This window comes from Scyliorhinus canicula, chromosome 23 (genome assembly GCF_902713615.1).
Source record: "Scyliorhinus canicula chromosome 23, sScyCan1.1, whole genome shotgun sequence".
NCBI lineage: Eukaryota > Metazoa > Chordata > Chondrichthyes > Carcharhiniformes > Scyliorhinidae > Scyliorhinus > Scyliorhinus canicula.
This window is the reverse complement of record NC_052168.1, coordinates 1006173-1021141: the sequence shown is the minus strand read 5'-3', so window position 1 is coordinate 1021141 and position 14969 is coordinate 1006173. Positions and strand designations below refer to the sequence as shown.

Here is a 14969-nt window from a genome sequence, read left to right as displayed (position 1 = left end):
AACCATTGTGCCACGTGCCGCCCTAAATAGGTTTTTAACCACAATTGACAATGGTTTTGTGGTCATCTTTAGACTTTTAATTCCAGATTTATTTTTATTGAATTGCCGTGGTGGGATTTGAACCTGGGACTCCAGACTCTGGATTACTAGTCCAGTTGAATTGTCTGTGATGAAGGAATAATTTATGTTGCACAAACTGATGTAAACTCATATTAGATTGGGATTCTGGTCCTGAACTTCCAGCAAGATTGGGATAATTAGTTAGAAAATCCTGATTTCAGAAATAAATCTATTGGAATTTGCTTCGTATTCAATATATGATGCCATATTTAGTTTGTTTCAGGTTGATCTGTATTAAGCCAATACAAAGCAAGAAATTTATTCAACAGCCTGATTTTAATACAGCATTGATTGACAACCGTTTAACATTTTATTGGAGCTATCAGGAAATGAGTGGTAATGTGCATATCTAACAATATTTTTTTATTTTATTTTAAATAAATTTAGTGTACCCAATTCATTTTTTTTCCAATTAAGGGCCAATTTAGCGTGGCCAATCCACCTACCCTGCACATCTTTGGGTTGTGGGGGCGAAACCCACGCAGACACGGGGAGAATGCAAACTCCACACGGACAGTGACCCAGAGCCTGGATCGAACCTGGGACCTTGGCGCCGTGAGACTGCAGTGCTAACCACTGCGCCACCGCGCTGCCCTGTCTAACAATATTTTATTAACTACTTCTACACATGAAAAGGAACCAGGCTATTAACCACAAATTTGAGCAAGGGAGTAGTAAAAATTGTTTAAAAAAAGTTAATTTGGCCTCAATTGGAGCCTGTGTGTGGAGTTTTAGATATCTCATTATCAAAAGATCATTAAAGCCTCAAGTAAGATTCAACAGGGTGATACTAGGATTTGGAAAGTAGAATTCTGAGAAGAGATTTCAGATACTGGAATTGTTCCCATTTGCTCAGAGAAAGCTGAGAGAAGATGTGATAAATATCTTTATTTTATTGGGACTAACGTTTTTTTTTCTCCGGCGATTTCTTTTTAAAAAATAAATTGCTCTTCACCACGCCAATTTTAAAAAATTCGCTCTCGCAAAACTAACTTAAACATTCAGGTACCAAGTTTATTCAAATATGCCGAAGAATTTAAAGCATGCAAGCGGGGAAACCAGATTGATAAAAATGTGCCTATCGAGACAGCTTCATTTAAGATGTTGACTAGCTCCTTTACGCCTGACGGCTGAAGCCCTAAGTGAAATTCCCGTCACAGAGTTTGACGACCAAGTTCATCCCTGGAACTGAAAATTCATTGGAAGAGCCTGTGGGGCATCATTAAGTGGACCAATTAACGTTGAATAGTGTTCCCGGGCCAAGCGGTGGGAAACCCGCAGCAGTTCCCGCTCGCTGCCACTCTTTGACATCTTTGTGGAAAATCGTGCCCCTCATCTTCGCCAGCTCCGCTCCCATGTCTTTGTAAAACCTGATGGTGTGGCCTTCTCATTTGAAGTCACGATTCTCCTTCACCCATCTCAGAATGCACTCTTTCTCTTTGAAGCTATGTAACTTCACTATTACCGCACGCGGTGGATCCTCAGGACGAGGCCTCTGCTGGAGTGTACGGTGGGCTCGGTCCAACTCAGCGGGGACATGTATCCACCCTCCACCAGCATCTTCCCGGACATCTCTGCAAAGTGCTCCATAGGCATTGGGCCTTCCATCCCCTCTGGCAGCCCCACAATTCAAACGTTTTGTCTCTTGGACCGATTCTCTAAATCATTGACCTTGGCCTTCAATGATTTATTCGCTTCGGCATCTGCTTCCAGTGCGGCAATCTAATCACGGTGTCTCAAAAGGGCCACTTCCATAGCTTTTACTGTGGCTTTAAGGCCTTTCACGGTTTCATTGGTCTTCTCCGAGCCACTCGGATGGGGGCCAAGGCCTCCTCCATTGCTTTCCCGAGGTGCTCCGACACAACCCACCAGTGTTTATCAAATTCCTTCGCCAAGGTACTTGAAAACACCTTGGCTGTTAGTGGAGTGGCCGCAGTCCCAGAGGCTGCATCCGCCATTCTATCTGCCGACAAGCTCTGGAAGGCCTCCATTCTTTCGACAAGCTTCTATTGTCCACCTTCTTTCTCCTGACATTTCTGAGCATTTCATTCTTATAGGATCCTTATCACATTAATTATGTGGGTTTTCAAAAGAAAATATGCCCTGAAACTGAGAAGAAAAGGGTAAAGAGTGCAGTACTCTAGCGGGAGGTACCTCCCGCTAGATTACACTGATGGGGCTGTTTAGCACACGGCTAAATCGCTGGCTTTTGAAGCAGACCAAGGCAGGCCAGCAGCACGGTTCAATTCCCATACCAGCCTTCCCAAACAGGCGCCGGAATGTGGCGACTAGGGGCTTTTCACAGTAACTTCACTTGAAGCCTACTTGTGACAATAAGCGATTTTCATTTCATTTCATTTCGTGTACCATCTTTCCCCGATATTTACCCCACCAGATGTCCAGCTGGTAACCCTCGTACCTCTGAGTCAGAAACTCATGTGTTTTAAGCCCTGTAGTGCATTACTGAAGAACGCTGCGCTGTCAGAGACATTAAGCCACTTAATATCAAACAAGAGCAGGGAAGCTCTCCCGGTGTTCTGGCCAATAATTATCCTTAATTAACCATAACTATAAACGATATCTGGTCATTATCACACTGGTGCTTTTGGGAACTTGTGCACAGATTGGCTGCTGCATTTCTGATCGCAACAAAAGTGACTACACTAAAGTAATTCATTGGCTGTAAAGAACCTCTGTGACGTGAAAAGCGCCATCTTAATGTTAGACTATTTTTTAGTTGCTTATCTCTTTTTCCCTGTCCTCCACAGACATTTTGTGTTGCTGGTTCATTCGGTGTCACCTTCTCTGTTTAGCTTAACTTTACCCAAATATTCTTACTTTGCAATTTTGTTGCTGGGTTTATTTTAGATGTTTATATGACTTTAAAACAAAAACACTGGGTTGGATTCTCCACACCCTGACACCGCAATCGCGGCCGACGAAGGGGCGGAGAATCCATTTCCCCGCATGGAACCGGGAGTGGCGCCGGTTCCCCCATTCTCCAGGCCCTGAAAAGAGCACGCCGCGCTGCATATCACATATCTGTGGCCATTGCTGGAGGTCCGTCCCGTCATTCTCCACAGCTGACCAGACGAAGTCCCGACGGCGTGGGTCTAACATGGTCCTGCCGGTCGGGATACTAGTGTGGTGGCTGCGGACTCAGTCCGCGGCCGATCAGAGGGCAGGGGAGCCTACTACGCGGCCGGGCAATTTTTGGGCGGGTAGTCCGGGTTGGGCGGTGGCCGATCGGGGGCACTATGTTCAAGGTCCAGCTCCGCAGTCTGAGTCCGCCAGGGTGCACAGCGCGGCGGCTGGAGGCCTCTGACCCGGACGTGCGGGGGCCAGAACTGCAGCTAAAGCCTCCGGTTTCTTGCTGATTCACTGCTTGCTCCCTACAGGGCTAGGAATATGTGACCCTTTCACATCAGGGGGACATGATCCCAAAAACAGAGAATCAGCCAACTGTTTTTGAAATTGATCTGTTTTGATACAATCAGTCCTACTATGCCATCCACCACCTTAAGAATCTGTTGCTTCCACTACCAGAACATAGTAGAGTCACAGATGTTCACAGCATGGAAACGGGCCCTTTGGCCCAACTTGTCCATGCCGCCCAGTTTTACCACTAAGCTAGTCCCAATTGCCCGTATTTGGCCCATATCCCTCTGTATCCATCTTACCCATTGAACTGCCTAAATGCGTTTTAAAGACAGTTTTGTACCCGCCTCTACTGCCTCTAGCAACTCCTTCCAGAAACTCACCACCCTCTGTGTGAAATAAATTCCCCTCTGGACCGTTTTGTATCTCTCCCCTCTCATCTTAAACCTATGCCCTCTAGTTTTGGACTCCCCTACCTTTGGAAAATGATGTTTACTATCTACCTTATCTATGCCATTCATTATTTTATAGACCTCTTATAAAATCACCCCTAAGCCTCCTACACTCCAGGGGGAAAAGTCCCAGTCTATCCAGCCTCTCCTTATAACTCAAACCATTAAGTCCCGATAGCATCCTCGTAAATCCTTTCTGCACTTTCTAGTTTAATAATATCCTTTCTATAATAGGTTGACCAGAACGGTACACAGTATTCCAAGTATGGACTTACTAATGTCTTGTACAACTTCATCAAAATGTCCAAACTCCTGTATTCAATGTTCTGACCAAAGAAATCAAGCATGCTGAATGCCGCCTTCACCACCCTGTCCACCTGTGACTCCACTTTCAAGGAGCTATGAACCTGTACTCCGAGTTCTCTTTGTTCTATAACTCTCCTCAACATCATACCATTGACTGAGTAGGTCTGATTTGATCTACCAAAATGCATCACCTCAGATTTATCCAAATTAAACTCCATCTGCCAATCTTCGGCCCAGTGGCCCATTTGATCAAGATCCCGTTGCAATCCTAGATGGCCTTCGTCACTATCCACCATGATACCAATCTTGGTGTCATCTGCAAACTTATGAACCATACCTCCTACATTCTCATCCAAATTATTAATATAAATAACAATGGACCCAGCACTGATCCCTGAGGCACACCGCTGGTCACAGGCCTCCAGTTTGAAAAACAACCTTCTATAACCACTTCTGTCGTCAAGCCAATTCAGTGATGTAGTTTTAAATTTAACAGACTGCACTTGTTAGCAAAATGTAATGGAGCGTTTACCTTATGGTTAATGATAAATGGTGCAAAAATGAAGGAAAGAATTCCTAATGATTGGTTTGAATTGTTCTTTGCAGTAAATGTTGAATGAGTTACACTGAGGTAAACATTCAATTCAGGCAGTACATACTGATTGCTTCATTGACACAAACTTTGGAGCATTATTTGCTTCTTCAATTTATCTCTATTTTGCAAGTTTACTTGCAAAGCTCAAGAAGTTCCTTAAAAGAATAAACAGACTGGCTGCCATGTTCTTGTCATACTCTCTCTGACTGTAACTAAACCAACATCTTCCAGAATATGAATTGAGCAGATACCAGAAATTGTAAGCAGATCCATGAAGTTCTGAAAGATGAAAAATAATAATTGCCTCAAACTTAACTCTTTTTTCTCCATGCAGAGATAGACTTGCGTATTTGCACCTATTCCTCTGCATATTTCCAACAATGGTGGTTCTTAGCTGAAACTCTCCTATTTGTGGGGAAAAACCTGCTTTGCCGCTGTGTTTATCTGAAATTCTTAAAGCCCAAGATGTTTGAATTTGTACCTCGTCAATATGGCCAAACCTCGGTGACGGGTGTGGGGAGTTGCCTAAAAGAGACGGAGGGTGAAGAAATAGATGAGGGAAAGTACTGGCTGTTTCTTTTTCTACAAACACTGAGAAAAATCAGCAAATAGAAAATATTACATAATGAGGTTTGGAATGATTTGACAGCCGGTTGCTATTTTCTGCTGGACACGTGTTTGCAGACATTAGACAAGGACAGGTTCAGATTTCACTCAATAGCCAAACACAAGGAATAACAACTTGGGGTGAGTGAGGAGAGAGCAGCCAAGCAGCCTCAGCATTTTCAGGAGTGGAGGGCAGAATAAGACGCTGGCACAAAGCCTCTGCCATAGCACATTGCAAACTTATTGGAGAAACAACATAAAACAACGTCTGTGTAACAAACCCACCACAACCACTTGGGAATTATCGAGTGCTTATCGCTCTTTCTTTAACAGACATATCCTTACACAACAATACACTTTTCATTTCCTTTAGAGAAAACATTTCTTTAATTTCCTTACCTTGAGTATCGCTGATTCCCGTGAGGCCTCCCAAACAGTGATGCAACTTTTTAAAAATAAGTAGAACATAATGTAACTTGAAATAGAGGGAAGCATACACTCTAGTTCTCTTTTCTACTGGAGCTTCATGAACTTCGCTGCTAGTATTCTCCATTTAATGAGTCCACAGGCAAAGGACTGTACTTTGAACCAAGCCGAGGTTAGAAGATCCTTGCTTCTAACCTTTGAATTGCTGAGCTAGTGAAATGCAAATTAATCTTTTCCGCAAAGCAATAAATGATTGTTGAAGACTGACTGCTCTGCTTGGAATTTGGAATTCTGATTTAAAAAATAAATAAATTTAGAGCAGCCAATTATTATTATTTTTTCAATTAAGGGGAAATTTAGCATGGTCAATCCCCTAACCTGCACAAATTTGGGTTGTGGGGGCGAAACCCACGCAGACATGGGGAGAATGTGCAAACTCCACATGGACAGTGACCCAGGGCCGGGATCGAACCCGGGACCTTGGTGCCATGAGGCAGCAGTGGGAAAGGAATTCTGATTATTGTAGCCTGCTTTAACTAGCTGTTTATATATTTTAAATCTCTGATCACTCATGACATTGTTTTTAGGATCAGGCTGCTATTCACTTTGTGCTATTTGTGTATGATGCTGATATTTCTACATTCTATAGCCTTTTAAAAAAGCATCCTGCCTTATTATCCCTCAATACTTCTCAAACAGCACATCATTTTGACATACAATATCTGTTCTTATGTAGGCAAATATGATTTAGTCATTTTGAACATATGAGAGCCTACAAGTGATGTAAGGGAAAAGTTGTTGCCATCCTCTATTACAAATGATGAACACGCAGCAAACAATCCATTTTGGAGGGGTGTCTTCATTCAGTTCATCTTGATGTCTGTGAAAGCCAGTCCTTGAGAGGCAGATTCTGCCACCTGCACTGCACATGAAGCTGCCAAGTGACGTTGCCACGCCGCTGGACATGCCAGCCCAAAGGAGGTGTCACCATTTCCCTCTTTTGCCAGATAGTGACTGTCCAGGTACGATAGTTGATATATTAGGCCTTCATGTCACATTCTGAAACATCCTTGAAGCAGAACCTTGGGTTTCCCCACTGGTCATCTGCTGCCGGCCACCTCCCAAGGTCAACATAGAACATACAGTGCCGAAGGAGGCCATTCGGCCCATTGAGTCTGCACCAACCCACTTAAGCCCTCACTTCCACCCTATCCCCTTAACCAATAACCCCTCCTAACCTTTTTGGTCACTAAGGGCAATTTATCATGGCCAATCCACCTACCCTGCACGCCTTTAGACTGTGGGAGGAAACCGGAGCACCCGGAGGAAACCCACGCAGACACGGGGAGAACGTGCAGATCTTGGGTATGTAACCGTATTTCATGCTGCAGATTGGCGCAGTCCACCAAAGCGGCCTCAGTTTGATTAGTGCCAGCACACTTGCCATGTTTGTGATTTTGTGCCAGGATATATCTATAATGCGCCACAGACAGTGAAGAACAAAGAACAATACAGCACAGGAACAGGCCCTTCGGCCCTCCAAACCCACACCAGACACGATACAAACCTTTGCCAAAACCTTCAGCACTTCCTTGTGCCGCATCCCTCTTCGCCTATCCTATCCTATCCACGAACTGCAACAGTGCGATTATATATCCTGCAACAGTGCGGTATATATCGTGCAACAGTGCGGTATATATCGTGCAACAGTGCGGTATATATCCTGCAACAGTGCGATATATATCCTGCAACAGTGCGGTATATATCCTGCAACAGTGCGGTATATATCCTGCAACAGTGCGGTATATATCCTGCAACAGTGCGGTATATATCCTGCAACAGTGCGATATATATCCTGCAACAGTGCGGTATATATCCTGCAACAGTGCGGTATATATCCTGCAACAGTGCGGTAAATATCCTGCAACAGTGCGGTATATATCCTGCAACAGTGCGGTATATATCCTGCAACAGTGCGGTATATATCCTGCAACAGTGCGGTATATATCCTGCAACAGTGCGGTATATATCCTGCAACAGTGCGATATATATCCTGCAACAGTGCGATATATATCCTGCAACAGTGCGGTATATATCCTGCAACAGTGCTGTATATATCCTGCAACAGTGCGGTATATATCCTGCAACAGTGCGATATATATCCTGCAACAGTGCGGTATATATCCTGCAACAGTGCTGTATATATCCTGCAACAGTGCGGTATATATCCTGCAACAGTGCTGTATATATCCTGCAACAGTGCGGTATATATCCTGCAACAGTGCGGTATATATCCTGCAACAGTGCGATATATATCCTGCAACAGTGCGGTATATATCCTGCAACAGTGCGGTATATATCCTGCAACAGTGCGGTAAATATCCTGCAACAGTGCGGTATATATCCTGCAACAGTGCGGTATATATCCTGCAACAGTGCGGTATATATCCTGCAACAGTGCGATATATATCCTGCAACAGTGCTGTATATATCCTGCAACAGTGCGGTATATATCCTGCAACAGTGCTGTATATATCCTGCAACAGTGCGGTATATATCCTGCAACAGTGCGGTATATATCCTGCAACAGTGCGGTATATATCCTGCAACAGTGCTGTATATATCCTGCAACAGTGCGGTATATATCCTGCAACAGTGCGGTATATATCCTGCAACAGTGCGGTATATATCCTGCAACAGTGCTGTATATATCCTGCAACAGTGCGGTAGATATCCTGCAACAGTGCGGTATATATCCTGCAACAGTGCGGTATATATCCTGCAACAGTGCTGTATATATCCTGCAACAGTGCGGTAGATATCCTGCAACAGTGCGGTAGATATCCTGCAACAGTGCGGTAGATATCCTGCAACAGTGCGGTATATATCCTGCAACAGTGCGGTATATATCCTGCAACAGTGCGGTATATATCCTGCAACAGTGCGATATATATCCTGCAACAGTGCGGTATATATCCTGCAACAGTGCGGTATGTATCCTGCAACAGTGCGGTATATATCCTGCAACAGTGCGGTATATATCCTGCAACAGTGCGGTAAATATCCTGCAACAGTGCGGTATATATCCTGCAACAGTGCGGTATATATCCTGCAGTGCGGTAGATATCCTGCAACAGTGCGGTAGATATCCTGCAACAGTGCGGTAGATATCCTGCAACAGTGCGGTAGATATCCTGCAACAGTGCGGTAGATATCCTGCAACAGTGCGGTATATATCCTGCAACAGTGCGGTATATATCCTGCAACAGTGCGGTATATATCCTGCAACAGTGCGGTATATATCCTGCAACAGTGCGGTATATATCCTGCAACAGTGCGGTATATATCCTGCAACAGTGCGGTATATATCCTGCAACAGTGCGGTATATATCCTGCAACAGTGCGGTATATATCCTGCAACAGTGCGGTATATATCCTGCAACAGTGCGGTATATATCCTGCAACAGTGCGGTATATATCCTGCAACAGTGCGGTATATATCCTGCAACAGTGCGGTATATATCCTGCAACAGTGCTGTATATATCCTGCAACAGTGCGGTATATATCCTGCAACAGTGCGGTATATATCCTGCAACAGTGCGGTATATATCCTGCAACAGTGCGGTATATATCCTGCAACAGTGCGGTAGATATCCTGCAACAGTGCGGTATATATCCTGCAACAGTGCGGTATATATCCTGCAACAGTGCGGTATATATCCTTCAGTGCGGTAGATATCCTGCAACAGTGCGGTAGATATCCTGCAACAGTGCGGTAGATATCCTGCAACAGTGCGGTATATATCCTGCAACAGTGCGGTATATATCCTGCAACAGTGCGGTATATATCCTGCAACAGTGCGGTATATATCCTGCAACAGTGCGGTATATATCCTGCAACAGTGCGGCATATATCCTGCAACAGTGCGGCATATATCCTGCAACAGTGCGGTATATATCCTGCAACACTGCGGTATATATCCTGCAACAGTGCGGTATATATCCTGCAACAGTGCGGTATATATCCTGCAACAGTGCGGTAGATATCCTGCAACAGTGCGGTAGATATCCTGCAACAGTGCGGTAGATATCCTGCAACAGTGCGGTATATATCCTGCAACAGTGCGGTATATATCCTGCAACAGTGCGGTATATATCCTGCAACAGTGCGGTATATATCCTGCAACAGTGCGGTATATATCCTGCAACAGTGCGGTATATATCCTGCAACAGTGCGGTAGATATCCTGCAACAGTGCGGTATATATCCTGCAACAGTGCGGTATATATCCTGCAACAGTGCGGTATATATCGTGCAACAGTGCGGTATATATCCTGCAACAGTGCGGTATATATCCTGCAACAGTGCAGTGTTAATCCTGCAACAGTGCGGTATATATCCTGCAACAGTGCGGTATATATCCTGCAACAGTGCAGTGTTAATCCTGCAACAGTGCGGTATATATCCTGCAACAGTGCGGTATATATCCTGCAACAGTGCAGTGTTAATCCTGCAACAGTGCGGTATATATCCTGCAACAGTGCGGTATATATCCTGCAACAGTGCGGTATATATCCTACAACAGTGCGGTATATATCCTGCAACAGTGCGGTATATATCCTGCAACAGTGCGGTATATATCCTGCAACAGTGCGGTATATATCCTGCAACAGTGCGGTATATATCCTACAACAGTGCGGTATATATCCTGCAACAGTGCGGTATATATCCTACAACAGTGCGGTATATATCCTACAACAGTGCGGTATATATCCTACAACAGTGCGGTATATATCCTGCGACAGTGCGGTATATATCCTACAACAGTGCGGTATATATCCTGCAACAGTGCGGTATATATCCTGCAACAGTGCGGTATATATCCTGCAACAGTGCAGTGTTAATCCTGCTGTAGCTATTCAGATTGACGAACCAGTCTGCTACAATCCAGGTGGTGGGTGTGATGTGTTTCAAATCAACCCTGTGGACACACTGAGTCTCTCCACTGGAAAGAGGAAGATCATGTGTGCTGTGTCCTTTTATATTGGTTGGTGTAATGCCCTCCTGTGGTAGTGTCACCTCTGTGTGTGTGTGTGTGTGTGTGTGTGTGTGTGTGTGTGTGTAGTGAATGACCATTGGTTGTGTCCTATCTTACTGACCTATTGGTTGAATGTCTGTGTGTCATGTCTCTGGTGCTCCCTCTAGTGTCTAACTAGTCTATGTGTATTTACATTAACCACTTGTGTATTTACAGTGATGTATATCCCCACAGTGATGTCTTTGCAGATCTAACTTGTTCAGTAATTTCACCTGATATTAATTTCATGATTTTCTATTTCACAGCTTTTGTCAAGACAGTTGTTGCAGGCTCGTGGCTTTCCTAATGGACCATGGAGATCTGTTAGCACAATGTTTAAGGTTGTATATCGTACACAGTTCTTGTAACTTTGCATCTCGTTTATAATTTTGGTGCAGATATCAGCTCTGCAGAACCATTTTTAATGATATATTTGTTGATGAGAATTGTGTGCCGCTGGGAAGGAATTTCCCTCGAGATGATGGTGGTGAGCTGCCTTGCGTTGCTGTTGTCCGTGTGGTGTGGGTGCACCCACACTGCAGTTGGGAAAAGTTCTAGAATGGGCAGGCAGTGCCATTGTTATGCCGGTGCCAAGGTCGATGCAAGATGCTCCGGCCAGTTTTATTTTGAGTTTTGTTTCTAGTGATTTGATACAACTGCTTACAATTGAGTGGCTTGGCAGGTCACCGCAGAGTGCAGTTAAAATTCAGCCACATTACTGTGTGTCTGGAATCACCTGGTGGCCACTGCCAGTTAGGGTGGCAGATTGTCTGCTAAAGGACATGAGTGAATCAGCTGGGTTTTACAACAATCCGTTAGTTTCAAGACCATCATTTCTGACACGAGCTTTTTATTAATTGGCTGTATTGCTTGAATTAGAGCTCCTGTCTCTGGAGCATTTGTCTGAATCTCTACAGAATCCCTTCCTCCCCGGTTCATAAACCTCCACGGATCCACCATCCCCATTCACTCCATCAGCCCTCCCACCTCCTCTATCCTCAACTTTGCCATTGACCTGGGGCTTGACCGATCCACCTTCAACTCCGTTTTGCAGTTAAAATCTCGCCTATAATCATTTGGTGTCCCCTCCCTGGATGGGGCTATTGCATTCAGCAGGCGTTTGATGTTTGCTGTTAGTTGTCTGCCCTGAACAAACCCGGGCTGACCTTCTGCAATCACTTCTGGCAGGCATCTCTCGAGTTACCTCGCCAGAACTTTCACTCGGACTTTCGCATCAGTATTTGAGAGGGAGATGGGTCTGTATGACCCACAGGCTGTCGGGTCTTTGTTCTTCTTCGGGATCAATGAGATTGAGGTCTGTGCCAGCGTGGACGGCAGGGCCCCTTCGACACTGAGCCGTTGAACATTTCCTGAAAGTGCGGGACCAGCGCTGCTGTGAATTTTTTATAAATGTCTGCCGGGAACCCATATTGTCCTGGTGCTTTCCCTGACTGCATGGAGCTGACGCACTCCAGGGTTTTGCTCTGCCCTAGCGGTGCTTCCAGTGCCTGTTTCCTGTCGCCCTCCACCACCTGTATGCTCAGTCTGTAGAGGGACTGTTGCATCGCTGAGTCCCTTGACAGGTGTACAGCCTCAGAGTTGTATAGTTCTTGGTAAAAGTTTGTAACGGCCTTATTGATCACGGTTTCCATCCTGCTGTGCTGTCCCTAACGGTAGCTATCTATTTCACAACCCCCCTGTTTCCTCAACTGGTGTGCCAGCATGTGGCTGCCCTTATCTCCATGTTTGTAAAAGGTTGAGCTGGTGGGCTTCCTTGTGGAGAGCAGGCCAAATTCCAGTTACAGCGTTTTTCCTTTCTGCCAGTAGTTCCATGGTGGGGGTCAGAGAGTGCTGCCGATTCACATCCAGAATGAAGTCGATCAGCCTCTGCTTGAGTTCCATTTCCTTTTGTCCTTAAGGGCTATAATAGGCTATAATTTCGCCCTTGAACAGTGCCTTCAGTGCCTCCCAGAAGGTGGAGTGTGAGACCTCCTCCCTATTTTGGTTGCAGGATAAATCATTGTTGAAGGCTTGGATATTTTAATACAGAATTCCCTATTGGTGAGTAGAGCTGCATCCAGCATCCATGGGGGGGGGATGTTAGGCCCGTCCCTTCTCCAACCTCACATACGTGTAGTGTGCGTGGTCAGAGATTACAATCACGGAGTATTTCGCCTTTGTTAACCCTAGAAGCACCCTCTTCCCTACCTCAAAACATTCTACCTGCGAGTAGCCCTTGTGCATGTGGGAGAAGAAGGAGAATTATTTTTCTCTGGGGTGGTGAAACCTTCAAGGCCCTACTCCCCTGTGCCCCCTTCCTCCCTCCTCCCATCTGTTCCATAAAGGCATTGAATTCTCATGCCATGCCTGACACGTTACATGTCCTGGGGTTGGATCCGTCCGGTGTCAGGCCCTGTACATGGTTAAAGTCGCTTGTATGATTTCGGTCATCGTTTTCTTGATGAACCCCCCTCCCACCCTGTGGGCCCTTGTAGGCCCAGCCCTGTCTGATTGGGCTTACCCTCACTCTCGGGCCATTCAAAATGCCCGTCAATTGCTTCCTCTTTTTCGCCATTTCCACATGTTGTGACCCCCTCCCCTCCCTTCTGTTTCTCCCCCTGTACCCACTTACTCTTGTGCTTCGCCCTCCTGGTTCCTCGCCCCCCACCTCTCCCCGGCAATCCTTATTTTGCCCTTTGCTTCCCCCGATTTCTGTCTTTCCCCTTCCTTCTGCCAGGCGTGCCCTCTCTCTCGGGAGGCGGCCTTTTCCTTCGCTAAGCTCCCACACACCAGCTTAATGGACAGTGGAACGGAAGCCCCATATCAAACTCCTGCAGAACCTTTCACCATCCAGTATTTGCAGTTTTTCAGTAGAGATAAGCAGCCTCCTTACTGCAGCCACGAGGTGGCAGAAGCGTTGAGGTGCCAGAAGCCACGAGGTGGCAGAAGCCACGAGGTGGAATAGCCACGAGGTGGCAGCAGCCACGTGTCGCTATCAGGACTGCATCTCATTTTTCTTTATTCCGTGCTGAGAATTACAATGAAAGGTCATTGACCTGGAACGTTAACTCAGTTTTTCTCTCTGTGGATGCGAACAGACCTACTGAGGACTGCCAGCCTTGTTTGTATTTATGCTACCCAGTTATCTTTAAGAAGACAGGATGTTAACTCTCTCTTCCTCCACAAACAGGCTGCTGATTTGCAGATTGAGCTTACCAAACACCCCATGGAGAAGCCTGACAGCAGCAAACTGGTCTTTGGAAAGTCATTTTCAGATCACATGTTGACTATAGAATGGAGCGCAGAAAAAGGGTGGGACAGGCCCTATATCAAACCCCTTCAGAACCTTTCACTTCACCCAGCATCTTCAGTTCTGCACTATTCTATCGAGGTAAGCAATCTTCTTGCAGTAACCATGAGATGACAGAGTTAAACTTCAGGTCAGTGAAGAGCTCTGACGTGAAAAATGCCTCAAAGCGACTGACCAAAAATACTGCCCTATTTCTCTATTAATTTCTCCCATAAATTTTCCATTCATTTGTTTGTTTTGGAACTTTTTGGTTCATTTTCCATCTCTAAACCCCCCCCCCCCCCAAAAAAAACCCGCAGGGCCAGTCCCACAACCACCATGAAAAATCCTGGTGACTCCCCGCGCCATGGTCAGTTGTGCACCAACATGTAACCCCCCCCCTCGACTCCAGCAACTCTGAAGGCACCACATGGCCTCCTTTCTTTGGATACCTGACCCATCTGCACTCAATAATAATAATCTTTATTATCACAGGTAGGCTTACATTAACACTGCAGTCAGGGTCCAGACGGCCAGGGAGGCCCTCATACTTGTCCGCTTCACCTAGGATGTGGCCTGGTCCGTCATCGCATCCTTGCCTACCCACCACTTCATTTTCCACCCTTCCAGGGTATGTGTCATGTCACTCCAGGATGCTGGGACTGTGTCGTCACTGTCAGCGGGTCACGGTAGAGGGCAGGGGCTGATGATAACTGACA

At 45.6% G+C, this 14969-nt stretch overlaps 1 protein-coding gene across 2 annotated transcripts in view; it reads left to right on the top strand.

Moving 5' to 3' along the window:
• bcat2 (branched chain amino-acid transaminase 2, mitochondrial) overlaps window positions 1–14969 on the top strand; it is a 48526-nt gene that overhangs the window by 13507 nt on the left and 20050 nt on the right. For both annotated transcript variants that reach the window (XM_038783389.1, XM_038783390.1), the window contains 2 exons: window positions 11228–11302; window positions 14152–14352. In XM_038783389.1, the coding sequence (XP_038639317.1) occupies window positions 11228–11302; window positions 14152–14352 (276 nt within the window). The remainder of the gene's footprint in view (window positions 1–11227; window positions 11303–14151; window positions 14353–14969) is intronic.